We start from the raw sequence: 27,234 nt of genomic DNA on the forward strand, positions 1-27,234 counted from the left end.
CCAGTCCAGTAACATCCCAGTACCCAATATCCCAGTACCCAGTACCCAGTACCAATATCCCAGTACCCAATATCCCAGTACCCAGTACCCAATATCCCAGTACCCAATATCCCAGTACCCAATATCCCAGTACCCAGAACCAATATCCCAGTACCCAGTGTCAATATCTCAGTACCCCAGTACCAGCAATATGTGGCAGACAGACAGACAGACAGATTACATTTGGCCATACATGAGTAGATTTCAGCTGCTGATTGGGACCCTTCAGGCCAATGGGAAACAAGCAGATTTGGGACTATCGGCTAATGGATCCCCCCACACCCACAGCCCAATCACCCATGTAGATCTCAGCGCTGCCCCAGTCGGTCACATGATGGATGACGAGGGGCAACAGGTAGCGATTTGGCCCAAAGCCAATGAAATCAGAATCTGTTACTGGGATCCTTCTGTCGGGCGGGTCTCTACGGTCACAACGGGTTTCTATTGGTGCCAGAACATTTCCCATAATAGTGTTGCCCTTCCCGACCCAGTCAGCACCTGCTTGCCCCCTGTACTCGGGCCTTCAGAACCGGTACCTGCCCATATCTACTAGGGATGTGCCCAATACTGGATCCCGCCTATTTCAGCAGAATTTGGAATCGCCGAATCCGCGCTCCTGGCCAATCCAAATCCTTATGGTTCGTTCGGCATTCGGCCAATTCTTTCACAAAGGATTCTGGGTTCGACCAAATCCTAAAATAATCATCCCGTGCCCCCCTAATATTTCTGTGCTGGTTGGAACCTCCCGTTGGTCAGGGAACCTCGTTGGACCCCATACGTCGCATTATCTGCCCCAGTACCTCGGTGCTAAGGGCAATTACCGAGATCCGGGTTCCGTGTCCCACGTAGGATTCACTCACTGAACTGAGGGCCAATCCCCGCGCTGCCTGGGGCATGATGGGAAGGGAGGGCGGTGCTTATGGCGGGGCCCCTGTGCCCGGCTCCGCCCCCTCGGGGTTTCCCTTCCCGCCAACAAAACAGAAAGAAACGAGGTATTTTAAAATAGTTTTATTTCTCCTCAGAAAATAGACAGTTCTGAAAAAAATCTGGAAAATAATACTAAATGCGATTAACAGTCTGAGATCTGTGGGGCGGGGGCAATAGGGGGGCACATTGCCGGTAATACTGCCCCCCCGGTACAAGTCTGGGGGCACAAAGCCAATACACAGAGCAGCCTGGGGGGGGGGGGGGGGTAATAAAAATGAGAAGAATAAGCCCCAGTGCCCAATGATTCCCCAACCATGGACCTGCGCACCCTTTGCACCGGAGTGTTTAGGCCTTGTAACCCATAGCAACTGAAATAAAAACATCAGACACCTGGTTGCTATAGGTTACAAGATCTATTGGAAGCCAATCGTACAGCTTTACATACTGTGTGTCATAAAGGTGACGGGTGCAAGGGGTCCATAGAGTCCCACAGCTGGGGGTTCTGGTACCGTTGGACCGGTTAGAGAACCAGGGCCCCCCCGGGAGGGGCGGGGACACCGCACACTGTTTATTGCAACAATTAAACAAAACAAACCAAAAACAAACAAAATGAAACTAAACCAGATGAGACCCCCCCCCCCCCCCGATAGCACCCTGCGCCCCCCAATACAGGGAAACAAAGCATCAGGAGGGGGGGGTCGGGGGGGGGGAGAAAGTCCAATAAAGACTCAAAATTCAGTTAAAAAAAACAGACGTGAAATATTGCACACTGGGAACGGTGGTAACCATGGCAACTCCATTGCCCCCCCCATGGAAGATCCCAGTAGGAGATTTAACCCTTACATTCACACGGAGCAGCTGGAATGGCTGAAGGGCCGGCCCCCTTGCCAAGGCGGCACCGCTGGGCGCAGAGCCCTTAGATACTGGAAGAGTTAATACTGCCTGGTGCCCATGGTGCCTCATCCAATAGGAAGCAGCTGGCACCTCTGTGGCCCCGGGACACAATATAAAGGGAGGAGGAGACTCCCCCCCCCCCCCTAACGTAGTGTTAATAAATGCATATTATGATTGAGGCGGGTTGGCAGCCAATGGCCTACGGGCGCCCGCCTCGCCCCCTGGAGTGTCGTTGCCATGGGAATGGCGGCTACGGAGCCCCCCCAGATATTAGCCACTCCCCTAATTCAGCAGGTTGCCCTGCTCCTGCGCCCGCGTCAGGCTGTCCTTACGGTGGAGGTGATGGACGCCCATACGTTTGGGGCTGCGGTGGGGCCGAGTGTTTGGGGGAGGAGTCTCCGTACTCAGCCCGTCCCGCCCCTCTGCCAGAGTCTCCTCCTCTATTATTTGCTCCTCCTCTTCTGCCTCCTCTGGGGGCAACATATATTCTGCCCCCTCCTCCTCATCCTCCTCTTCCACCGCCCCAGAGAGCAAGTCCTGGGCTTCTTCCTGGGAGAACTCCTTGCCATAGTGACTGGGCACGTGCCCCCGGCGGCTTCCCACCGTGCCCTCTTCTTCCAGACTGGCGTCCCGGCCCCCCGCCCAACCTTGGCCGAAGCTCTCGCGCTCAGAGAAGGCCTGCGCCGCCCAACTGAGTTCCTGCATGGAGCGACTGAACCTCTTCTGCAGCTCGGCCGCCGAGTCCCGGCTGTAGGAGGTCCGGTGGGCCAGGCAGCCCTCGGTGCTGGGCGCGGACTTCTCCACAAACATTCTCTGCCAATTGGCCAACATGTCCTCCTCGGAGCTGGCGGAGCTGGGGGCGGCGCTGCTGACGGGGGAGCGGGCGGGGTTATCGGCGCTGCGTGCCCGCTGCGGGTAGCTGGCTGTGGAGGCGGGGCTGTTGGGCACGGTGCGGTGCCGGTCGGGGCCCTCCTCCCCCTGTACCAAGCTGAGGGAGATGGCTTGGCGGGTTGCATAGGTGCAGTTGGGCAGGGGGCTGTTTTTGGGGATCCGCACCTTCTCGTCGGAGAACTCGATGACTTTGCGCCCGGGGTACATGGGGTGGGGCGGGGGAGGGGTGGGGTACGGGTTGAGTTTTTCAAAAGTGGGCGGATCTTCAGAAGCACTGTCGGTGCTGCCCTGGTGTTGGAGACCCCCATTGTGCTGCCGGCGCCCCCCGTTCCTCGCTCTCCCCCCGGAGCCACTCATGTCCACGTGCACAAACACGTCCTCCGCCGTGGGGCCCCCCCCGCTGCCTGATGTGGCCGAGTTCAGGATGAGCGACTCCGGCTTCTCCAGCACTCGGGCGATGACTGAGGTGGGCACCACGTCCGACTGGGAGGGGCCTGACTGGCAGGGGCCAGACGGACTGTCCTGCCCGGAGCCCGGGGGGGTCGGCGAACTCTGCATGTGTTTGGCCACCAGGTCCTGCAGTCTGTAGGGAAGCTGGGGGGACAGAGCAAGCACTCAGTGATCTCACTCACACTCAGCCCCCCGCCATATACTCCCACTCAGCATCCCCATATACTCACACTCAGCCCCCCCCATATACTCACACTCAGCCCCCCGCCATATACTCCCACTCAGCCCCCCCCCATATACTCCCACTCAGCCCCCCCCATATACTCCCACTCAGCCCCCCCCATATACTCCCACTCAGCCCCCCCCATATACTCCCACTCAGCCCCCCCATATACTCACACTCAGCCCCTCCCCATATACTCACACTCAGCCCCCCGCCATATACTCCCACTCAGCCCCCCCCATATACTCCCACTCAGCCCCCCCCCATATACTCCCACTCAGCCCCCCCATATACTCACACTCAGCCCCTCCCCGTATACTCACACTCAGCCCCTCCCCGTATACTCACACTCAGCCCCTCCCCGTATACTCACACTCAGCCCCTCCCCGTATACTCACACTCAGCCCCTCCCCGTATACTCACACTCAGCCCCTCCCCATATACTCACACTCAGCCCCTCCCCATATACTCACACTCAGCCCCTCCCCATATACTCACACTCAGCCCCTCCCCGTATACTCACACTCAGCCCCTCCCCGTATACTCACACTCAGCCCCTCCCCGTATACGCACACTCAGCCCCTCCCCGTATACTCACACTCAGCCCCCCCATATACTCACACTCAGCCCCCCCATATACTCACACTCAGCCCCCCCATATACTCACACTCAGCCCCCCCCATATACTCACACTCAGCCCCCCCATATACTCACACTCAGCCCCCCATATACTCACACTCAGCCCCCCCATATACTCACACTCAGCCCCCCCATATACTCACACTCAGCCCCTCCCCGTATACTCACACTCAGCCCCTCCCCGTATACTCACACTCAGCCCTCCCCGTATACTCACACTCAGCCCCTCCCCGTATACTCACACTCAGCCCCTCCCCGTATACTCACACTCAGCCCCTCCCCGTATACTCACACTCAGCCCCTCCCCATATACTCACACTCAGCCCCCCCCGTATACTCACACTCAGCCCCTCCCCGTATACTCACACTCAGCCCCTCCCGTATACTCACACTCAGCCCCCCCATATACTCACACTCAGCCCCCCCATATACTCACACTCAGCCCCCCCATACTCACACTCAGCCCCCCCATATACTCACTCAGCCCCCCCATATACTCACACTCAGCCCCCCCATATACTCACACTCAGCCCCCCCATATACTCACACTCAGCCCCCCCATATACTCACACTCAGCCCCCCCATATACTCACACTCAGCCCCCCCATATACTCACACTCAGCCCCCCCATATACTCACATCGGCAAACTTGTGGTTGCGGAAGTGGGACTTGTTACATTTGAGGAGCTGCACGGCGAGGTTACAGTCCTGCCGATACCGATCCTGAGTGAGAGATCACAAGTGTCACCAACTCTCATCTACTGCCCCCCTCCTGCCTGTTACCCCCCCATATGTTCTACCCCCCCATATGTTCTACCCCCCCATATGTTCTACCCCCCCGCCGCTCTCTAACTGCCCTACTCCTGCCTGTTACCCCCCCAATGTTCTACCCCCCCTGCTGCTCTCTAACTGCCCTACTCCTGCCTGTTACCCCCAATGTTCTACCCCCCCATATGTTCTACCCCCCCTGCTGCTCTCTAACTGCCCTACTCCTGCCTGTTACCCCCCAATGTTCTACCCCCCCATATGTTCTACCCCCCCTGCTGCTCTCTAACTGCCCTACTCCTGCCTGTTACCCCCCAATGTTCTACCCCCCATATGTTCTACCCCCCCTGCTGCTCTCTAACTGCCCTACTCCTGCCTGTTACCCCCCAATGTTCTACCCCCCCATATGCTGCCCTGCCGCTCTCTAACTGCCTGCGTTACACCATAGAGCCCCTACTGCTCCTGCCCGATAGCCTGTGCTACTACAGTCCCCCAACTCCTACATAGCCCCCCCATATACAATGCTACACCCTAAAGTCCCCCAACTCCTACATAGCCCCCCCATATACAATGCTACACCCTACAGTCCCCCAACTCCTACATAGCCCCCCCATATACAATGCTACACCCTAAAGTCCCCCAACTCCTACATAGCCCCCCCATATACAATGCTACACCCTAAAGTCCCCCAACTCCTACATAGCCCCCCCATATACAATGCTACACCCTACAGTCCCCCAACTCCTACATAGCCCCCCCATATACAATGCTACACCCTACAGTCCCCCAACTCCTACATAGCCCCCCCATATACAATGCTACACCCTACAGTCCCCCAACTCCTACATAGCCCCCACATATACAATGCCCCCCCCCCCGCACTTACATTCAGCTCTTCCAGTTTGTTGATGGTGGTTTTTGCATCCAGCAGTTTGTTTGTGAGCTCCACTATCTCCCAGTCCAACGTTTTCCTGTCCATCTCAGCTTTCTTTATCTGTGGGGGGCAGAGAAAGGGTTAAGGAGAGGGCAGGGTGACAGCGAGTTTGGGGGGGGGGGGCACAGAGTGGGCTGGAGGAACCCACCCCCAGTGAGACCCCCAGACAGACAGAAGGTGGGAAGGAATTCTGGGAATCTGAGGGAATAATAATACCTATTGGGGCTGAGGGCAAATATCTAGTGGGCGTGAGCAGGGGGCAACAAGGGGAGGGCTGGGGGCCCAGACAGGGTGAGATGGTAACCAACCCCCCCCCCCCCCAATCTACCAAACGCAACTGAATAGATCCAACTCTGGCTGAGTGACGCCTGGATGGGAAAGAGACAGCATGAGAGAGAGAGAGAGAGAGAGAGAGAAAGAGAGACAGGTGAAGTTGAAAGTGATACAACATGGCTCCCGTACCCCTAGGGCCAAACTGTATAGAGCCCTGGGGCTCCTGTACCCCTAGGGCCAAACTGTATAGAGCCCCGGGGCTCCCGTACCCCTAGGGCCAAACTGTATAGAGCCCCGGGGCTCCCGTACCCCTAGGGCCAATCTGTATAGAGCCCCGGGGCTCCCGTACCCCTAGGGCCAAACTGTATAGAGCCCCGGGGCCCCGTACCCCTAGGGCCAAACTGTATAGAGCCCCGGGGCCCCGTACCCCTAGGGCCAAACTGTATAGAGCCCCGGGGCCCCGTACCCCTAGGGCCAATCTGTATAGAGCCCCGGGGCTCCCGTACCCCTAGGGCCAAACTGTATAGAGCCCCGGGGCCCCGTACCCCTAGGGCCAATCTGTATAGAGCCCCGGGGCTCCTGTACCCCTAGGGCCAATCTGTATAGAGCCCCGGGGCTCCTGTACCCCTAGGGCCAATCTGTATAGAGCCCCGGGGCTCCCGTACCCCTAGGGCTAATCTGTATAGAGCCCCGGGGCTCCCGTACCCCTAGGGCTAATCTGTATAGAGCCCCGGGGCCCCGTACCCCTAGGGCTAATCTGTATAGAGCCCCGGGGCTCCCGTACCCCTAGGGCCAATCTGTATAGAGCCCCGGGGCTCCCGTACCCCTAGGGCTAATCTGTATAGAGCCCCGGGGCTCCCGTACCCCTAGGGCCAATAGGAAATGCCCCAGCGCAGAGTGTGACCCAGTTACAGGCCAAGGGGGCAAATGTCGGAATGACACAGGGAATTGTGGGTAATACCAGAGTGTGCAGCTTCTCCTCCAGGTCCTGGTTCACTCTCTGGGAGGCCGTGTAGCTGTTCTGTAACCTGTGGGGCAGAGAGGGGTGAGTGGGGGCAGAGAGAGAGGGGTGAGTGGGGGCAGAGAGAGAGGGGTGAGTGGGGGCAGAGAGAGAGGGGTGAGTGGGGGCAGAGAGAGAGGGGTGAGTGGGGGCAGAGAGAGAGGGGTGAGTGGGGGCAGAGAGAGAGGGGTGAGTGGGGGCAGAGAGAGGGGTGAGTGGGGCAGATACAGGGGTGAGTGGGGCAGAGGGATATGAGGGGCAGATACAGGGGTGAGTGGGGCAGATACAGGGGTGAGTGGGGGCAGATACAGGGGTGAGTGGGGCAGAGGGATATGAGGGGCAGATACAGGGGTGAGTGGGGCAGAGGGATATGAGGGGCAGATACAGGGGTGAGTGGGGCAGAGGGATATGAGGGGCAGATACAGGGGTGAGTGGGGCAGAGGGATATGGGGGGCAGATACAGGGGTGAGTGGGGCAGAGGGATATGGGGGGCAGATACAGGGGTGAGTGGGGCAGAGGGATATGGGGGGCAGATACAGGGGTGAGTGGGGCAGAGGGATATGGGGGGCAGATACAGGGGTGAGTTGGGCAGAGGATATGAGGGGCAGATACAGGGGTGAGTGGGGCAGAGGGATATGGGGGGCAGATACAGGGGTGAGTGGGGCAGAGGGATATGAGGGGCAGATACAGGGGTGAGTGGGGGCAGAGGGATATGAGGGGCAGATACAGGGGTGAGTGGGGCAGAGGGATATGGGGGGCAGATACAGGGGTGAGTGTGGCAGAGGGATATGAGGGCAGATACAGGGGTGAGTGGGGGCAGATACAGGGGTGAGTGGGGGCAGATACAGGGGTGAGTGGGGCAGAGGGATATGAGGGGCAGATACAGGGGTGAGTGGGGCAGAGGGATATGAGGGGCAGATACAGGGGTGAGTGGGGCAGAGGGATATGAGGGGCAGATACAGGGGTGAGTTGGGCAGAGGGATATGGGGGGCAGATACAGGGGTGAGTGGGGCAGAGGGATATGGGGGGCAGATACAGGGGTGAGTGGGGCAGAGGGATATGGGGGGCAGATACAGGGGTGAGTGGGGCAGAGGGATATGGGGGGCAGATACAGGGGTGAGTTGGGCAGAGGGATATGGGGGGCAGATACAGGGGTGAGTGGGGCAGAGGGATATGGGGGGCAGATACAGGGGTGAGTGGGGCAGAGGGATATGAGGGGCAGATACAGGGGTGAGTGGGGCAGAGGGATATGGGGGGCAGATACAGGGGTGAGTGGGGCAGAGGGATATGAGGGGCAGATACAGGGGTGAGTGGGGCAGAGGGATATGGGGGGCAGATACAGGGGTGAGTGGGGCAGAGGGATATGGGGGGCAGATACAGGGGTGAGTGGGGCAGAGGGATATGAGGGGCAGATACAGGGGTGAGTGGGGCAGAGGGATATGGGGGGCAGATACAGGGGTGGGTGTGGCAGAGGGATATGAGGGGCAGATACAGGGGTGAGTGGGGGCAGATACAGGGGTGAGTGGGGGCAGATACAGGGGTGAGTGGGGCAGAGGGATATGAGGGGCAGATACAGGGGTGAGTGGGGCAGAGGGATATGAGGGGCAGATACAGGGGTGAGTGGGGCAGAGGGATATGAGGGGCAGATACAGGGGTGAGTGGGGCAGAGGGATATGAGGGGCAGATACAGTGGTGAGTGGGGCAGAGGGATATGGGGGGCAGATACAGGGGTGAGTGGGGCAGAGGGATATGAGGGGGCAGATACAGGGGTGAGTGGGGGCAGATACAGGGGTGAGTGGGGGCAGATACAGGGGTGAGTGTGGCAGAGGGATATGAGGGGCAGATACAGGGGTGAGTGGGGGCAGATACAGGGGTGAGTGGGGGCAGATACAGGGGTGAGTGGGGCAGAGGGATATGAGGGGCAGATACAGGGGTGAGTGGGGCAGAGGGATATGAGGGGCAGATACAGGGGTGAGTGGGGGCAGAGTAAGAAGTGGGGGTCACAGGACCCCCCAGAAAGATGGGAAAAGGCCACAACCCACCTACGGAATTTGTCCTTCAGCTTTTCCAGCTCCTCCCTGTTGCGACTCAGTTCCATCTCCGAGTATTGCCCCCGGGCGTCCACCTCGTGCTCCATGGCTTCCATCTTGGTGGTGGCGTAGGCCAGGCGCCGGCGCAGCTCATCGTTCTGGTGCTGCAGGAACCTGAGGGGCAGATACAGGGGTTGGTGTGTATGGGGCAGCAGTGCAGGGGGCGCCCATACAACTGCTCATGAGTGGGATCCTACAGTGCAGGTACCGGGTGCTGAGGCTGGGCAGAGCTGGGTGGAGGGGGGGGGGCATGTTTGGCAGCTGCTGGGGCACAATGGGGATGGCGCCACCCTGCCATATTGAGTTTGCCCAGCCAAGGGGGGCACATTTTTTGAATTTTGCAGGCACCCCCTCTCTATATAGGGGTTCATGTGTGGGTGCCGCTTGGTATTTCTGGGCTCCCCAAAACTTTATGGTTGGGGCGCCTTTCAGGGTGAGACTTCCAAGCTGGCACACACGGCACGGAAATAAATGCCCCTTGGGGGGGTAACTGCTGGCAGGGTGGGCTCTATCTGTGCAAATGGGAGCCAATTCACTTGAGGAATTTAAATTATATTTAAGTTACAGACCAATCAGATCCCGGTCTCTTATAATCTACCAAATCAGGATATAAAGCCCTTCCCATTGGCTCAGGATACAAAGCCCTTCCCATTGGCTCAGGATACAAAGCCCTTCCCATTGGCTCAGGATACAAAGCCCTTCCCATTGGCTCAGGATACAAAGCCCTTCCCATTGGCTCAGGATACAAAGCCCTTCCCATTGGCTCAGGATACAAAGCCCTTCCCATTGGCTCAGGATACAAAGCCCTTCCCATTGGCTCAGGATACAAAGCCCTTCCCATTGGCTCAGGATACAAAGCCCTTCCCATTGGCTCAGGAAACAAAGCCCTTCCCATTGGCTCAGGATACAAAGCCCTTCCCATTGGCTCAGGATACAAAGCCCTTCCCATTGACCCCCACTGGTTTAAGATATTAAAATCTACCCCTACCCCCCCCCCCCTCAATTGGCTCACCCACCAACTCCCCACTGGTCCAGGATATAAGGTTCTCTTAATGCCCCCCCCCTTTGGCTCAGTATATAATGTTCTCTCTCACTCTGCGCCCCCCCCCCCCCCCCCATTGGCCCAGGATACAAGGTTCTCCCTCTGATCTCCACCCTCATTGACTCAGGATATAAGGTTCTCTCTCACTCTGCCCCCCCCCCCCATTGGCTCAGGATATAAGGTTCTCTCTCCCTCTGACCCCCACCCCCATTGGCTCAGGAGTCATGTGATCACAGAGCTGCAGTGACAGGCATTTAATTGACTGCCCGGGGGGCCCTATTGAGCGGCTGTGACGCAGTTGCACAAATCTAACAATGAATGAGGCCCCCCCCAGCAGAGAGGCATTCCCAGGCCCCAAACACTGTACTCCCCCACCCCCCCCCCTCCTGTTATGAAACACAAATGGGCCCCCGGGCTCTATGTACGGCGGCCTGAATAGAACCTCTTCCAAACAGATTTATCTCCTACTAATTACAGACCGGGGGGGGGGAATATCAGAGCACAGAGAGAGGGAAGAACCCCCCCATTACTCAGTTTGGTACAGTCCAGCATGGGGAGAGTCCGTCCCACTGACGTTATAAGTAGGGGGCACAAGGGCCAGACCATATTGACTTCTAAATCAATAGCGGCAAAAGATTAAAGGGCAAGTTCCCTTCAGCCCCTGGGGCCCCCAATGAGATACCAAAGCCCCCATTGGCTGCCAGTGAGCTTCAAGGTAAATGGGAGTGGGCGGGGCTTGATCACTTTCTATGCTTGTCGCTCCCCCAGACAGAAAACAGGGGGCTCCACTGTATCATGGTTTATATCATTTCCACACCCCCTAAGCTTAGCTCCTCCCCAGCAGCCCAGAGCCCACTGAGCATGTGCAGTGCCACTGACATAACAGGCGGCCTAACAAGATCCAAGACCCTGTTATAAGGCGGCTGTACCTCTGGGCTGGTTCCCCAAGATTCTTTTCTAGGCTTTAGTTCCCCTTTAACATGAATTCATTATCCCAGAGTTGTTTTGCCCTGGCATGGTATATACTGATGCCCCCAAAGGGTGCAGGTTATTTCCCATGACCCAGTACTTACTGGATACGTTCCCCTTCTGTCTGCAGCTCCTGTGGGAAAGGAGAGAATCAGTCACATGACCCTGCGCATAGCCACGCCCAGCCACACCCCCATGGCCAGGGGCAGAAGCTCTGCAGGGAATGCCCCATTGCTAATCAGATCCTTAACGAGGAAGGAAAAACTCCCAGAAACCAATTCTGCTTTGCTCTATCACATTGTCGGCCAAGATCCGGGAGTGAGAGAAATGAGCTGGGGGGGGGGGGGGGGGGCAGAGGAAAAGGCAGGAGAGAGAGTCGCTGGGTAAGAACAAAGGGGCAAATGCCAGGGTGGGGCAGATATTTGTTATCTATGGAAACCTATTGTACAGCGCTGCGGAATATGTTGGCGCTTTATAAATAAATGTTAATAATAATATATATTGATACAGACAGATTGGGTTGTGCCACTAGGGGGCGCTCACTGGGAAAACCAACAGGAGAGAAAATTCTCTGCCAATCAATTAATGACCGGATAATGACGGGTAACTGTGGGCCAATAAGCCCCAGATTAAACTTGGCACGGGGATGTACCATCCGGAATGGCACGTGGGCTCTCTGGATAAGGGGTCTTTCCGTTATGGGGAGCTCCAGACTTTTGGTACTAAAAACATATAAATATTTTAGCCAATAGTCTGAAAATGGAACGGGGGGGGGGGGGGGGGGGGGTAAAAGGTAGATTGTAGGAGAGAGAAGTAAAATAAAGGGGAGCTGGAGGGTTATATGAGCAATGCGATGGGGCAGAATGAGCAATGGGATGGGGCAGAATGAGCAATGGGATGGGGCAGAATGAGCAATGGGATGGGGCAGAATGAGCAATGGGATGGGGCAGAATGAGCAATGGGATGGGGCAGAATGAGCAATGGGATGGGGCAGAATGGAAATGCATGGGGCAGAATGAAAATGCATGGGGCAGAATGAAAATGCATGGGGAAGAATGGGAATGCATGGGGAAGAATGGGAATGCATGGGGCAGAATGAAAATGCATGGGGAAGAATGGGAATGCATGGGGAAGAATGGGAATGCATGGGGCAGAATGGGAATGCATGGGGCAGAATGGGAATGCATGGGGCAGAATGGGAATGCATGGGGCAGAATGGGAATGCATGGGGCAGAATGGGAATGCATGGGGCAGAATGGAATGCATGGGGCAGAATGGGAATGCATGGGGCAGAATGGGAATGCATGGGGCAGAATGGGAATGCATGGGGCAGAATGGGAATGCATGGGGCGGGGCAGAATGGGAATGCATGGGGCAGAATGGGAATGCATGGGGCAGAATGGGAATGCATGGGGCAGAATGGGAATGCATGGGGCAGAATGGGAATGCATGGGGCAGAATGGGAATGCATGGGGCAGAATGGGAATGCATGGGGCAGAATGGGAATGCATGGGGCAGAATGGGAATGCATGGGGCAGAATGAAAATGCATGGGGCAGAATGAAAATGCATTGCGCAGAATGAAAATGCATGGGGCAGATTGAGAGAGAAGCAGTGGTAGAAACGTGGGCACTTACCTTACTGTGACTGCCGGCCAATGAGGAGGAAGCTCTAGGGGAGGGGCTTGTAGCCTCTGGGCTCAGGTGGGAGGAGAGGGACTCCGAGTCCATGAAGCTCAGCTCAGATGAGGTTTGAGGTTTGGCCAATTTGGCCACTGAAGGCTTCTGTTGTCTAGTTCCCTCCCTCAGCCCCCAAGGTAATACCCCTGCCTCTGCCTGGCCAACAACCCCATCATTGTCCACCGAGCCCCCCGGAGACTTCCCGGACCTGCGTGAGGGGTCTCCATGTTCCTGAGACCTCCGGACCCCAGACAGTGCTTCTGGCACAGCCCACTGCTCAGAGGTGGGGGATTCCTCATCAGTACCGCGCCCCGATGCCCTCTGCCTGCCCCCCGGCCCGTTGGTTGGGCTCAGCACCCGGAAAGTGATCTCATCCAAGAACTGGGAGAAGCGGGCCTTGTCCTCTTGGCTCTTGTCTGGGGAGGGGGTCCGGAACCTCCGGGAGTCCCTGTGAGAGGGCGAGAGGGCCGCGGGCGAGAGGGCCGCGGGCGAGAGGGCCACAGGCGAGTTCAGCCGCTCCGCCAGTCTCCATGCTGCGCTGCCCGGTGCCTCGGAGCTGAGACTGAGGGTGCCCGGGTGCTTCAGGATGCTCTTGAGCGGTTGGGCGCAGGGAGACTGCAGTTGGCATTTCCTGGGTGCCAGCACCTCGGCCGTTTCTTTGAATGCCAGGCTGCGTTCCAGGCTCCGGCTCTTGCCCTCCCGCTGCTGCCCCGTTGCCCCTGTAATGTTCTCTTCACTGCGGCTCAGGAACCTCCGCAAGCCCCTCAGCCTGGAACCCCTGCCCTGTTTGCCCTTGGCCTGCAGCGACCTGACCCTGCGGAACAATGTGCCCGCTCTGCCCCTCAGCCCCCCCGGCCCCTCACCATCTCTCTCATTGCTGGAGGCTAAAGACCAAGTAGAGGAGCAGCTGAAATTGCAGGCGTCGGAGCCCTGTGTATCTTTTAGCTGCGCTACCTGTGCCCGCTGGCGCGCTGGCATCACCTTTACCTGGCTGGCTTTCTCCGGCACCTCCTCTCTGGGCCCTGGCACCTCATGGCGCGTCTCCCGGTGCTGCGGCGGGGCTTTACGGTAAGGCTTCTTGGCGCCGGCAGTGCTGCTCATTCTTGCTGCTCCTGCCGAGGAGAAACGCAGAGGGCATGAGGGGCACGGAGGGGCCTACAGTGTGCCTGGCAGAGACAGCGGGTAAGTGGGCACCAGCGCTACTGCAGGGAAGCCTCGCCAGCTGCCACACACACACACACACACATAGGGCAGCAGCCACAGGCTCCGTATTGATCCCTGCAATGGGCGTGAACTCAGCAGGGAGAGGTCTATTGACCCAGGAGAGACAGCGGGGCACAGGGGAGAGACAGCAGGGGGGCACGGGGGAGAGACGGCAGGGGGGCACGGGGGAGAGACGGCAGGGGGGCACGGGGGAGAGACGGCAGGGGGGCACGGGGGAGAGACGGCAGGGGGGCACGGGGGAGAGACGGCAGGGGGGCACGGGGGAGAGACGGCAGGGGGGCACGGGGGAGAGACAGCGGGGCACGGGGGGAGAGACGGCAGGGGGGCACGGGGGAGAGACGGCAGGGGGGCACGGGGGAGAGACGGCAGGGGGGCCACGGGGGAGAGACGGCAGGGGGGCACGGGGGAGAGACGGCAGGGGGGCACGGGGGAGAGACGGCAGGGGGGCACGGGGGAGAGACGGCAGGGGGGCACGGGGGGAGAGACGGCAGGGGGGCACGGGGGAGAGACGGCAGGGGGGCACGGGGGAGAGACGGCAGGGGGGCACGGGGGAGAGACGGCAGGGGGGCACGGGGGAGAGACGGCAGGGGGGCACGGGGGAGAGACGGCAGGGGGGCACGGGGGAGAGACGGCAGGGGGCACGGGGGAGAGACGGCAGGGGGGCACGGGGGAGAGACGGCAGGGGGGCACGGGGGAGAGACGGCAGGGGGGCACGGGGGAGAGACGGCAGGGGGGCACGGGGGAGAGACGGCAGGGGGGCACGGGGGAGAGACGGCAGGGGGGCACGGGGGAGAGACGGCAGGGGGGCACGGGGGAGAGACGGCAGGGGGGCACGGGCACTCTCCTAACTCTGCCCGGCTCTCACTCACTCTCACTCACTCTCTCACTCACTCACTCGACACTGCCCTTCCCAAGAAATGCCCTACCCCAGTCTGAAACCCCCTAACCAGACCCCCAAAATTCCCAGAAACAGTCCTTGCTAAGCACCAGTACATGGTTAATTGAGGGGTGGAGCCAATTGCATCTGCATGGAGTTTAATGCACTGCAACTGGTTTGTATGGGAATGTTCTGGGCACACAATAAGCTCCACCCCCATACTGTACTGTCTAAGGGAAACACTATGGCACCCCCTACCCATATGTATAAATACAAATATACAGAGAAGGAATGTTCTGGGCACACAATAAGCTGTACCCCCATACTGTACTGTCTAAGGGAAACACTATGGCACCCCCTACCCATATGTATAAATACAAATATACAGAGAAGGAATGTTCTGGGCACACAATAAGCTGTACCCCCATACTGTACTGTCTAAGGGAAACACTATGGCACCCCCTACCCATATGTATAAATACAAATATACAGAGAAGGAATGTTCTGGGCACACAATAAGCTGTACCCCCATACTGTACTGTCTAAGGGAAACACTATGGCACCCCCTACCCATATGTATAAATACAAATATACAGACAAATAACAACAAACTATTATTACATAATTTTTTCCCCATCCAATCCAAGTCCCAATCCAAAGAAGAGTAACGGTCGGTCTGTACTTACCAGGAAGGACCTGATCAGCAAATCAGAAGAGTCCGAGTGAGGACCCCTGCAGGGCACAAACAACAAATACACAGTTATGCCACAGACAGTGCGGGGGGGCGCTGTGCCAGTCGGCACCTAGAGAAGCGGGAGCAGCACTGGGGCAGGTGGGGGGGGGGGGTCCCTAGGGAGTCAGACAGAATGAAAACAGACAGGGGACAGGCTGGGGAATGGACTATAGAGAGCCGACCCCGCTCTCTCTGCGCCCCCCCGACCCCTCTCTCTCTAAGCCCCCGACCCCTCTCTCTCTAAGCCCCCGACCCCGCTCTCTCTAAGCCCCCGACCCCGCTCTCTCTAAGCCCCCCGACCCCGCTCTCTCTAAGCCCCCGACCCCGCTCTCTCTAAGCCCCCGACCCCGCTCCCTCTGCCCCCCCCGACCCCGCTCTCTCTAAGCCCCCCGACCCCGCTCTCTCTAAGCCCCCCGACCCCGCTCTCTCTAAGCCCCCCGACCCCGCTCTCTCTAAGCCCCCCCGACCCCGCTCTCTCTGCGCCCCCCCGACCCCGCTCTCTCTGCGCCCCCCCCGACCCCGCTCTCTCTGCGCCCCCCCCGACCCTGCTCTCTCTGCGCCCCCCCCGACCCTGCTCTCTCTGCGCCCCCCCCCCCGACCCCTCTCTCTGTGCAGACAGGAGAAATCTTGGGGACACCAGGGCTCTGTAAGTGAGAACCAAGGGTGCGTCCATTAGCGCCCCTACACCCCCGGGGGAATCAAATATCATATTATATATATATATTTATATACACACACACAGAGTTCCAGTCAGGGTTAAATAAGATGGTGCAAGTGAGGAAGAAAGAAGAGTGCGCGGGGGGGGGGGTATCAGTGAGGGCAGGGGGGTAAGTACCAGAATACAGGGGGAGGGGTAAGTACCAGAGCGCGGGAGGGGTAAGTACCAGAGTGCGGGGGGGGGGGTAAGTACCAGAGTGCGGGGGGGGGGGGGTAAGTACCAGAGTGCGGGGGGGGGGGTAAGTACCAGAGTGCGGGGGGGGGTAAGTACCAGAGTGCGGGGGGAGGGGTAAGTACCAGAGTGGGGGGGGTAAGTACCAGAGTGCGGGGGGGGAGCTAAGTACCAGAGTGCGGGGGGAGGGGTAAGTACCAGAGTGCGGGGGGAGGGGTAAGTACCAGAGTGCAGGAGGGGTAAGTACCAGAGTGGGGGGGGTAAGTACCAGAGTGCGGGGGGGGGGAGCTAAGTACCAGAGTGCGGGGGGAGGGGTAAGTACCAGAGTGCGGGGGGAGGGGTAAGTACCAGAGTGCGGGGGGAGGGGTAAGTACCAGAGTGCGGGGGGAGGGGTAAGTACCAGAGTGCGGGGGGAGGGGTAAGTACCAGAGTGCAGGAGGGGTAAGTACCAGAGTGGGGGGGGTAAGTACCAGAGTGCGGGGGGGGGGGTAAGTACCAGAGTGAGGGGGGAGGGGTAAGTACCAGAGTGCGGGGGGGTAATTACAGTCAGTAGATACTCACGGTGCCACCTTGTCAGGACTCCCTGCTCCTCTCACACATGTTCCTGCTGCTCTTTCTCCGCTTTCCCTCGGCTCTTTGTCTCCCGGCAGGTAACCGAACCCCCCCAGCAGGTAACTTAACCCCCCCGGCTCTGCCTGCTGTAACCAGAGGAGAAACATTCATCAGCAGCTCTATTCTGTCTCCTCTGTAGCCCTGGCACCCAGCACCCATCATCACCCACTGTAGCCCTGGCACCCAGCACCCATCATCACCCTCTGTAGCCCTGGCACCCAGCACCAATCATCACCCTCTGTAGTCCTGGCACCCACCCATCATCACCCTCTGTAGCCCTGGCACCCAGCACCCATCATCACCCTCTGTAGCCCTGGCACCCAGTGCCCATCATCACCCTCTCTAGCCCTGGCACCCAGCACCCATTGCCCCCCCCAACATCACCCTCTGTAGCCCTGGCACCCAGCGCCCATCATCACCCTCTGTAGCCCTGGCACCCAGCGCCCATCATCACCCTCTGTAGCCCTGGCACCCAGCGCCCATTCCCCCCCCCCCCCCAACATCACCCTCTGTAGCCCTGGCACCCAGCACCCATCATCACCCCTCTGTAGCCCTGGCACCCAGCGCCCATCATCACCCTCTGTAGCCCTGGCACCCAGCGCCCATTCCCCCCCCCCCCCCCCCCCAACATCACCCTCTGTAGCCCTGGCACCCAGCGCCCATTCCCCCCCCCCCCCCAACATCACCCTCTGTAGCCCTGGCACCCATCATCACCCCTCTGTAGCCCTGGCACCCAGCGCCCATCATCACCCTCTGTAGCCCTGGCACCCAGCGCCCATTCCCCCCCCCCCCCCAACATCACCCTCTGTAGCCCTGGCACCCAGCGCCCATTCCCCCCCCCCCCAACATCACCCTCTGTAGCCCTGGCACCCAGCGCCCACCCCCCCCCAATATCACCCTCTGTAGCCCTGGCACCCAGCGCCCATTCCCCCCCCCCCCCCCCAACATCACCCTCTGTAGCCCTGGCACCCAGCGCCCATTCCCCCCCCCCAACATCACCCTCAGTAGCCCTGGCACCCAGCGCCCATTCCCCCCCCCCAACATCACCCTCTGTAGCCCTGGCACCCAGCGCCCATTCCCCCCCCCCAATATCACCCTCTGTAGCCCTGGCACCCAGCGCCCATTCCCCCCCCCCAACATCACCCTCAGTAGCCCTGGCACCCAGCGCCCATTCCCCCCCCCCAACATCACCCTCTGTAGCCCTGGCACCCAGCACCCCTTTCCCCAGACAGAAGCAATCTATTTGGTTTTATCTGGCGATAGACTCCGTGGAGTCAAATAGATCGGTTGCATCGATGCACTCAGATACCGTGTGTAGAGAGACTTAGTGGAACCAGATAGATAGATAGACAGACAGACAGACAGACAGACAGACAGACAGACAGACAGACAGACAGACAGATAGATAGATAGATGGTTCCACCAAGCCTCTGGCCAGACAGAACTAATCTATTTGATTCCACCAAGTCCCTTGCCAGACAGAACCAATCACATTTTCATGCTATTCAGTTAGACACAAGCCTTTTGCAATTGCGCACTGCCACTGACTGCCAGCAGGGGGAGCTCTGCACATCATCTACTTCTCCAGCACTTGGGCTATGTAGTAGGAGCAGCCAGCAGGGGGAGCTCTGCACATCATCTACTTCTCCAGCACTTGGGCTATGTAGTAGGAGCAGCCAGCAGGGGGAGCTCTGCACATCATCTACTTCTCCAGCACTTGGGCTATGTAGTAGGAGCAGCCAGCAGGGGGAGCTCTGCACATTGCTACTTCTCCAGCACTTGGGCTATGTAGTAGGAGCAGCCAGCAGGGGGAGCTCTGCACATTGCTACTTCTCCAGCACTTGGGCTATGTAGGAGCAGCCAGCAGGGGGAGCTCTGCACATTGCTACTTCTCCAGCACTTGGGATATGTAGGAGCAGCCAGCAGGGGGAGCTCTGCACATTGCTACTTCTCCAGCACTTGGGATATGTAGGAGCAGCCAGCAGGGGGAGCTCTGCACATTGCTACTTCTCTAGCACTTGGGATATGTAGGAGCAGCCAGCAGGGGGCAGTGTGTGCAAAGCTGTTCTGCAGCAGTTCTGGGTACATCCAGCACAGCCTGGTTCTGATCCAACTGGGCCTACTGAGCAAATATACTTTGAGTCTACAGGAATGAACTTGCTATGTGACACTTAGCGGCCGGGGCTGGAGGTGTGGGGGCCACTGGGGCGGGGTATTAGCACTTACATGGAAGCTATGGCCAGGGGTCCAGCGGGGGGGGGGTAGTGACCAATGGGTAAGTTCTGCTCTAAGTTCCCCCCCAGGAATCAGATACAATGGGATAAATTATTAACAGAGCCCAAAAGGCTTTTCTCTCCCCCCCCCCCCCCTGCCCGGGGGCCCCAGGTGTGGCCAGGTACAGACACGCGCAGCGCTGCCACTCCTGTTACCTGCCTCCCATAACTCCATGCCCCGGGGGCACAAACAGCGTGCGCCTCTCTGACTTGTACAGGAAGAATGTGGATGGGGCCTGTGAGCCAGGAATACACACGGGGGGGCCCCGAGACACAGCAGCACCCACCCACCCACGTCCGGACAAGACCCAGCAGGGCTGGAAACCTGAGCGAATCCAGGAATGAGAGATCTGTGCCCTGCCGGGGCCCCAGCCTCGCTCTACTGCACTGCTGCGCACCCTCTGCTCCTACAGGCAGCTCTGTGCCCAGGGGCAGCGTACAGAGGGGCAACTGATTGAGTAGGGCAAGTCGGGGGCAGTGTACAGAGGGGCAACTGATTGAGTAGGGCAAGTCGGGGGCAGCGTACAGAGGGGCAACTGATTGAGTAGGGCAAGTCGGGGGCAGCGTACAGAGGGGCAACTGATTGAGTAGGGCAAGTCGGGGGCAGTGTACAGAGGGGCAACTGATTGAGTAGGGCAAGTCGGGGGCAGCGTACAGAGGGGCAACTGATTGAGTAGGGCAAGTCGGGGGCAGCGTACAGAGGGGCAACTGATTGAGTAGGGCAAGTCGGGGGCAGTGTACAGAGGGGCAACTGATTGAGTAGGGCAAGTCGGGGGCAGTGTACAGAGGGGCAACTGATTGAGCAGGGTAGGGCAAGTCAGGGGCAGCGTACAGAGAGGCAACTGAATGAGCAGAGTAGGGCAAGTCAGGGGCAGCGTACAGAGGGGCAACTGAATGAGCAGAGTAGGGCAAGTCAGGGGCAGCGTACAGAGGGGCAACTGATTTAGCAGAGTAGGGCAAGTCGGGGGCAGTGTACAGAGGGGCAACTGATTGAGCAGAGTAGGGCAAGTCGGGGGCAGTGTACAGAGGGGCAACTGATTTAGCAGAGTAGGGCAAGTCGGGGGCAGTGTACAGAGGGGCAACTGATTTAGCAGAGTAGGGCAAGTCGGGGGCAGTGTACAGAGGGGCAACTGATTGAGCAGAGTAGGGCAAGTCGGGGGCAGTGTACAGAGGGGCAACTGATTGAGCAGAGTAGGGCAAGTCAGGGGCAGTGTACAGAGGGGCAACTGATTGAGCAGAGTAGGGCAAGTCAGGGGCAGTGTACAGAGGGGCAACTGATTGAGCAGAGTAGGGCAAGTCAGGGGCAGTGTACAGAGGGGCAACTGATTTAGCAGAGTAGGGCAAGTCGGGGGCAATGTACAGAGGGGCAACTGATTGAGCAGAGTAGGGCAAGTCAGGGGCAGTGTACAGAGGGGCAACTGATTGAGCAGAGTAGGGCAAGTCAGGGGCAGTGTACAGAGGGGCAACTGAATGAGCAGAGTAGGGCAAGTCGGGGGCAGTAGGGCAAAATGATGCCACAATAGAGACAGAAGATGGTGGAGATGACTGGACAAGGGGCCACGACATGTGACATCCCCTGGCCAATCACTTGTCTCTATGGGGTTTGGATTTGGGCCCTGTAATGGTGCCAGAGTGGGGCCCCAGTCTCAGGGGAGGTGATGTAAGGGTTAAGGGCAGGGCCCAGACTGACTGGCAGCACAAAGGTGTGAGGGGTGACAGGTGCCATGTTATGATGATGCCCCCATGGCACTAATTTGGGCGCCGGCCAATGAACATTCCGCCCTATTGTTATGGTGCCAGGGCCGGCAGGTGGCACAGTCAGTTGCACAATAGAAACTATATCCCCCGCTGTGGGGGTGGGTAGGGTGCCCGGGGGTGCCCACCTCTCTCACTGACCCCTGCCCCGTAGATGCCAGGCTGCTGCTGTAGGTTTGGGTGTCAGGCTCCAGGAAACTCAAGCTGCCGGCTCAGGTGTCGCCCCCCCCCCCCCCCCACGGGTGGGAGTGTTGGGTGTCAGTGGCGGCAGCAGGATAGGGTTACGGGTCGGGGCAGAGACACAAAGGCAGCAATCAGCCCCCCCCAACACACAGCAATGGGGGGGGCCCACTGGGAGCAACTGGACATGGCATATGCCCCACTGGGGGTAACTGGACATGGCATATGCCCCACTGGGGGTAACTGGACATGGCATATGCCCCACTGGGAGCAACTGGACATGGCATATGCCCCACTGGGGGTAACTGGACATGGCATATGCCCCACTGGGAGCAACTGGACATGGCATATGCCCCACTGGGGGTAACTGGACATGGCATATGCCCCACTGGGAGCAACTGGACATGGCATATGCCCCACTGGGGGTAACTGGACATGGCATATGCCCCACTGGGAGCAACTGGACATGGCATATGCCCCACTGGGAGCAACTGGACATGGCATATGCCCCACTGGGGGTAACTGGACATGGCATATGCCCCACTGAGGGCAACACAAGGGAGCTATGGCACCTGTACCCAGCCAACCCACACTAACGACCAATCACAGATCTGCTATACTCCAGCACTAAGCACCGGGGGGCGACATTGCACTGCAGACATGCTTTTATCCATTGCAGAGAAAAACCAACATGGCAGCTCCAGCCCGCGAGAAACAACGACACACAGGGTTGGGTGCAGAGATACAGCAAATCAGGGGGCACAGACTGGAACCCCCTTTGTTTCTATGGAGATATGGGCAGTGACAAGTACAAGGGGAGAGACAAACAAGGTGTCACATGACCAAGGTACAAGGAGTTCCCTATTATTCTCTATGAGTGAATCCTATACACACACAACTCCCCCCCCCCCCCCCCATAGGCACTTAGTACCCTTCAATAGGGGCCCTTACTCTGGGCCCCCCCCAACTGCCTAAGCAAATGAGGAAAGGGTTAACCAGAGGTTCCACGGTTCCGGTTCCCCAAGCACAAGGCAAACACATACCGACCCGAGGTTCCGTCCCTTCTGCCCAGCGTTGCCCCCCACTCAGCGTTGCCCCCCACTCAGCGGCTGCTCCTGGGAAACCTAAAGTCTCTTGGGGCAGTGAGTCCGGCCGGCTGGGAGGGAGGGAGGGATGGGGTCAAACTCCAGAGATCATTTGGGCTCAGGGAGGAACATTAGTCTTAGAGTCAGATAAGCACTTAACCCTCTCTCTACTGGTGTCTGGTAACGACAGAATAGTGAGCGTCACATCCAGCTTTATCCTATCTCATCCCCCCCATTGTAAGCAGCAGTCCTGCCCTGCTTTATGGCTGAGATTCTAGCTATCTGTATAACAGAGCATTCTGTCACAGTGGCACAGATCCTATCTGATCCCCCCATTGTAAGCAGCAGTCCTGCCCTGCTTTATGGCTGAGATTCTAGCTATCTGTATAACAGAGCATTCTGTCACAGTGGCACAGATCCTATCTGATCCCCCCCATTGTAAGCAGCAGTCCTGCCCTGCTTTATGGCTGAGATTCTAGCTATCTGTATAACAGAGCATTCTGTCACAGTGGCACAGATCCTATCCCCCCCCCCCATTGTAAGCAGCAGTCCTGCCCTGCTTTATGGCTGAGATTCTAGCTATCTGTATAACAGAGCATTCTGTCACAGTGGCACAGATCCTATCTGATCCCCCCATTGTAAGCAGCAGTCCTGCCCTGCTTTATGGCTGAGATTCTAGCTATCTGTATAACAGAGCATTCTGTCACAGTGGCACAGATCCTATCCCCCCATTGTAAGCAGCAGTCCTGCCCTGCTTTATGGCTGAGATTCTAGCTATCTGTATAACAGAGCATTCTGTCACAGTGGCACAGATCCTATCTGATCCCCCCATTGTAAGCAGCAGTCCTGCCCTGCTTTATGGCTGAGATTCTAGCTATCTGTATAACAGAGCATTCTGTCACAGTGGCACAGATCCTATCTGATCCCCCCATTGTAAGCAGCAGTCCTGCCCTGCTTTATGGCTGAGATTCTAGCTATCTGTATAACAGAGCATTCTGTCACAGTGGCACAGATCCTATCCCCCCATTGTAAGCAGCAGTCCTGCCCTGCTTTATGGCTGAGATTCTAGCTATCTGTATAACAGAGCATTCTGTCACAGTGGCACAGATCCTATCTGATCCCCCCATTGTAAGCAGCAGTCCTGCCCTGCTTTATGGCTGAGATTCTAGCTATCTGTATAACAGAGCATTCTGTCACAGTGGCACAGATCCTATCTGATCCCCCCATTGTAAGCAGCAGTCCTGCCCTGCTTTATGGCTGAGATTCTAGCTATCTGTATAACAGAGCATTCTGTCACAGTGGCACAGATCCTATCCCCCCATTGTAAGCAGCAGTCCTGCCCTGCTTTATGGCTGAGATTCTAGCTATCTGTATAACAGAGCATTCTGTCACAGTGGCACAGATCCTATCCCCCCATTGTAAGCAGCAGTCCTGCCCTGCTTTATGGCTGAGATTCTAGCTATCTGTATAACAGAGCATTCTGTCACAGTGGCACAGATCCTATCCCCCCATTGTAAGCAGCAGTCCTGCCCTGCTTTATGGCTGAGATTCTAGCTATCTGTATAACAGAGCATTCTGTCACAGTGGCACAGATCCTATCTGATCCCCCCATTGTAAGCAGCAGTCCTGCCCTGCTTTATGGCTGAGATTCTAGCTATCTGTATAACAGAGCATTCTGTCACAGTGGCACAGATCCTATCTGATCCCCCCATTGTAAGCAGCAGTCCTGCCCTGCTTTATGGCTGAGATTCTAGCTATCTGTATAACAGAGCATTCTGTCACAGTGGCACAGATCCTATCCCCCCCATTGTAAGCAGCAGTCCTGCCCTGCTTTATGGCTGAGATTCTAGCTATCTGTATAACAGAGCATTCTGTCACAGTGGCACAGATCCTATCTGATCCCCCCATTGTAAGCAGCAGTCCTGCCCTGCTTTATGACTGAGATTCTAGCTATCTGTATAACAGAGCATTCTGTCACAGTGGCACAGATCCTATCTGATCCCCCCATTGTAAGCAGCAGTCCTGCCCTGCTTTATGGCTGAGATTCTAGCTATCTGTATAACAGAGCATTCTGTCACAGTGGCACAGATCCTATCTGATCCCCCCCATTGTAAGCAGCAGTCCTGCCCTGCTTTATGGCTGAGATTCTAGCTATCTGTATAACAGAGCATTCTGTCACAGTGGCACAGATCCTATCTGATCCCCCCCATTGTAAGCAGCAGTCCTGCCCTGCTTTATGGCTGAGATTCTAGCTATCTGTATAACAGAGCATTCTGTCACAGTGGCACAGATCCTTTCTGATCCCCCAATTGTAAGCAGCAGTCCTGCCCTGCTTTATGGCTGAGATTCTAGCTATCTGTATAACAGAGCATTCTGTCACAGTGGCACAGATCCTATCTGATCCCCCCCATTGTAAGCAGCAGTCCTGCCCTGCTTTATGGCTGAGATTCTAGCTATCTGTATAACAGAGCATTCTGTCACAGTGGCACAGATCCTATCTGATCCCCCCCATTGTAAGCAGCAGTCCTGCCTTGCTTTATGGCTGAGATTCTAGCTTTCTTTACAATATAGCACAAATGAAGGCTGATTGAAACCTTGCTAATAGGCCAATCTATAACACACTATTAATGTAAAGGTGAAGTTCCCTATTAAGCCTATAACTGTGGCTCTCTCAGTACCCCCTAAACTGGATCTGCCCCATCTCACCCAGCCTAACAGAGCGGCATTGATACCTGCCATTCACTTACATTATATCGGTGCAGCTGCCGGAATTACCACCCCTGGTTCTGCCCAGGCCCCCGACCCCACACAACTGCCGCTGCCTTTATTCCCAGTCATGGAGCTTGGGGGGGGGGGCTTGTTCCCTCAGTGGCCCTGTCCCACATGCCAGCAAAGAACTGCCTGTAACAAGGGCACTGCCCCAGGTCCTATACACGGCATTCACTTTTATACAGGCTCCCCCCAACGAATATTGCCCCCCTGTGTATCAGATCCCTAACAGTGCCCCCTGTGTATCAGATCCCTAACAGTGCCCCCTGTGTATCAGATCCCTAACAGTGCCCCCCTGTGTATCAGATCCCTAACAGTGCCCCCCTGTGTATCAGATCCCTAACAGTGCCCCCCTGTGTATCAGATCCCTAACAGTGCCCCCCTGTGTATCAGATCCCTAACAGTGCCCCCCTGTGTATCAGATCCCTAACAGTGCCCCCAGTGTATCAGATCCCTAACAGTGCCCCCAGTGTATCAGATCCCTAACAGTGCCCCCAGTGTATCAGATCCCTAACAGTGCCCCCAGTGTATCAGATCCCTAACAGTGCCCCCCAGTGTATCAGATCCATAACAGTGCCCCCCAGTGTATCAGATCCCTAACAGTGCCCCCCTGTGTATCAGATCCCTAACAGTGCCCCCCTGTGTATCAGATCCCTAACAGTGCCCCCTGTGTATCAGATCCCTAACAGTGCCCCCTGTGTATCAGATCCCTAACAGTGCCCCCCTGTGTATCAGATCCCTAACAGTGCCCCCCTGTGTATCAGATCCCTAACAGTGCCCCCCTGTGTATCAGATCCCTAACAGTGCCCCCTGTGTATCAGATCCCTAACAGTGCCCCCCTGTGTATCAGATCCCTAACAGTGCCCCCCCTGTGTATCAGATCCCTAACAGTGCCCCCCTGTGTATCAGATCCCCTAACAGTGCCCCCTGTGTATCAGATCCCTAACAGTGCCCCCCCCCGTGTATAACAGCGCCCCCCCCCCGTGTATGAACAGCGCCCCCCCCCCCCCCGTGTAGAACAGCGCCCCCCCCCCCGTGTAGAACAGCGCCCCCCCCCCCCGTGTAGAACAGCGCCCCCCCCCGTGTATAACAGCGCCCCCCCCGGTATAACAGCGCCCCCCCCGTGTATAACAGCGCCCCCCCCGTGATATAACAGCGCCCCCCCCGTGTATAACAGCGCCCCCCCGTGTAGAACAGCGCCCCCCCGTGTAGAAACAGCGCCCCCCCGTGTAGAACAGCGCCCCTAGAACAGAACAGCGCCCCCCCGTGTAGAACAGCGCCCCCCCGTGGCCCTGTAGAACAGCGCCCCCCCGTTGTAGAACAGCGCCCCCCCCGTGTATCAGAACAGTATTACCGGACTCCCCCCCATTACACAGGGTCCCTAACAATTATTACCTGTACAATCTCCCAATTATAAGCCCCCCCCCCCCCAGCTGTACCCCAATCACTGCCCCCCCCCCCCCCTCAGTACCTTGGGGAGCTGTTACCCCCAGACGCTTCCTACCTGCCCCTTCAGCCCCTCTCTCCCCCCCAGTATAAATCACCGCACTGACAGGGGCGCCCAGCAGCACCCACAAACCCACAGCTGCAAGCACCTCAACTTCTACCGGCACCCCCAAACTCTTCCCCCCGCAACTGAGCGGCTCCCCTCCCTGTAACCCTACATTCTGGCCCGACACCCTCCCTACCCACCCGGCTCCCCAACTCAAGCTCCCTGTGTGCCCCCCGCAGCCTCCCATCCCTCCCACAGACCAGCTCCTGCCGCCCCCCCTCCCGCCTCACCTCCGGGCCGCCATCTTGCCGCAGGGCACGCCGGGTAACACTCCGGAATCCCAACGCTCGGCGTCTGACGTCAGCAGCTCTGTCACATGATCCGCCGACTCGGAGATTCCTGTGATTCCTGCAGCGCCGAGGCCTATGGAACTGCCCCCCTGTACCCACTGTATACCCCCGGGACTGAAGGGGTTAATAGAACTGCCCCTGTACCCCCCCGGGACTGAAGGGGTTAATAGAATTGCCCCTG

At 57.8% G+C, this 27,234-nt stretch overlaps 1 protein-coding gene across 2 annotated transcripts; it reads right to left on the reverse strand.

Annotated features, from left to right (window-relative positions):
• Positions 1–1,032: 1,032 nt before the first annotated feature.
• tjap1 (tight junction associated protein 1) lies at positions 1,033–27,109 on the reverse strand. 2 transcript variants are annotated; one of them, XM_031901846.1, is made up of 10 exons: positions 26,994–27,109; positions 17,099–17,235; positions 15,602–15,647; positions 13,802–13,926; positions 11,241–11,269; positions 9,078–9,239; positions 6,997–7,063; positions 5,715–5,822; positions 4,703–4,786; positions 1,033–3,345 (listed from the first exon to the last, which is right to left on the reverse strand). In XM_031901846.1, exons 4-10 carry the CDS (start codon positions 13,913–13,915, stop codon positions 2,143–2,145), a joined length of 1,767 nt encoding a protein of 588 aa, XP_031757706.1. In that variant the 5' UTR covers positions 13,916–13,926; positions 15,602–15,647; positions 17,099–17,235; positions 26,994–27,109; the 3' UTR covers positions 1,033–2,142. The 2 variants fall into 2 exon arrangements, with proteins under 2 accessions (XP_031757706.1, XP_031757705.1); XM_031901845.1 differs by lacking the exons at positions 13,802–13,926; positions 15,602–15,647; positions 17,099–17,235; positions 26,994–27,109 and adding an exon at positions 12,773–13,795.
• Between the last annotated feature and the right edge of the window lie 125 nt (positions 27,110–27,234).

The sequence above is a fragment of the Xenopus tropicalis genome, chromosome 5, assembly GCF_000004195.4.
Source record: "Xenopus tropicalis strain Nigerian chromosome 5, UCB_Xtro_10.0, whole genome shotgun sequence".
Classification (NCBI taxonomy): Eukaryota; Metazoa; Chordata; class Amphibia; order Anura; family Pipidae; genus Xenopus; species Xenopus tropicalis.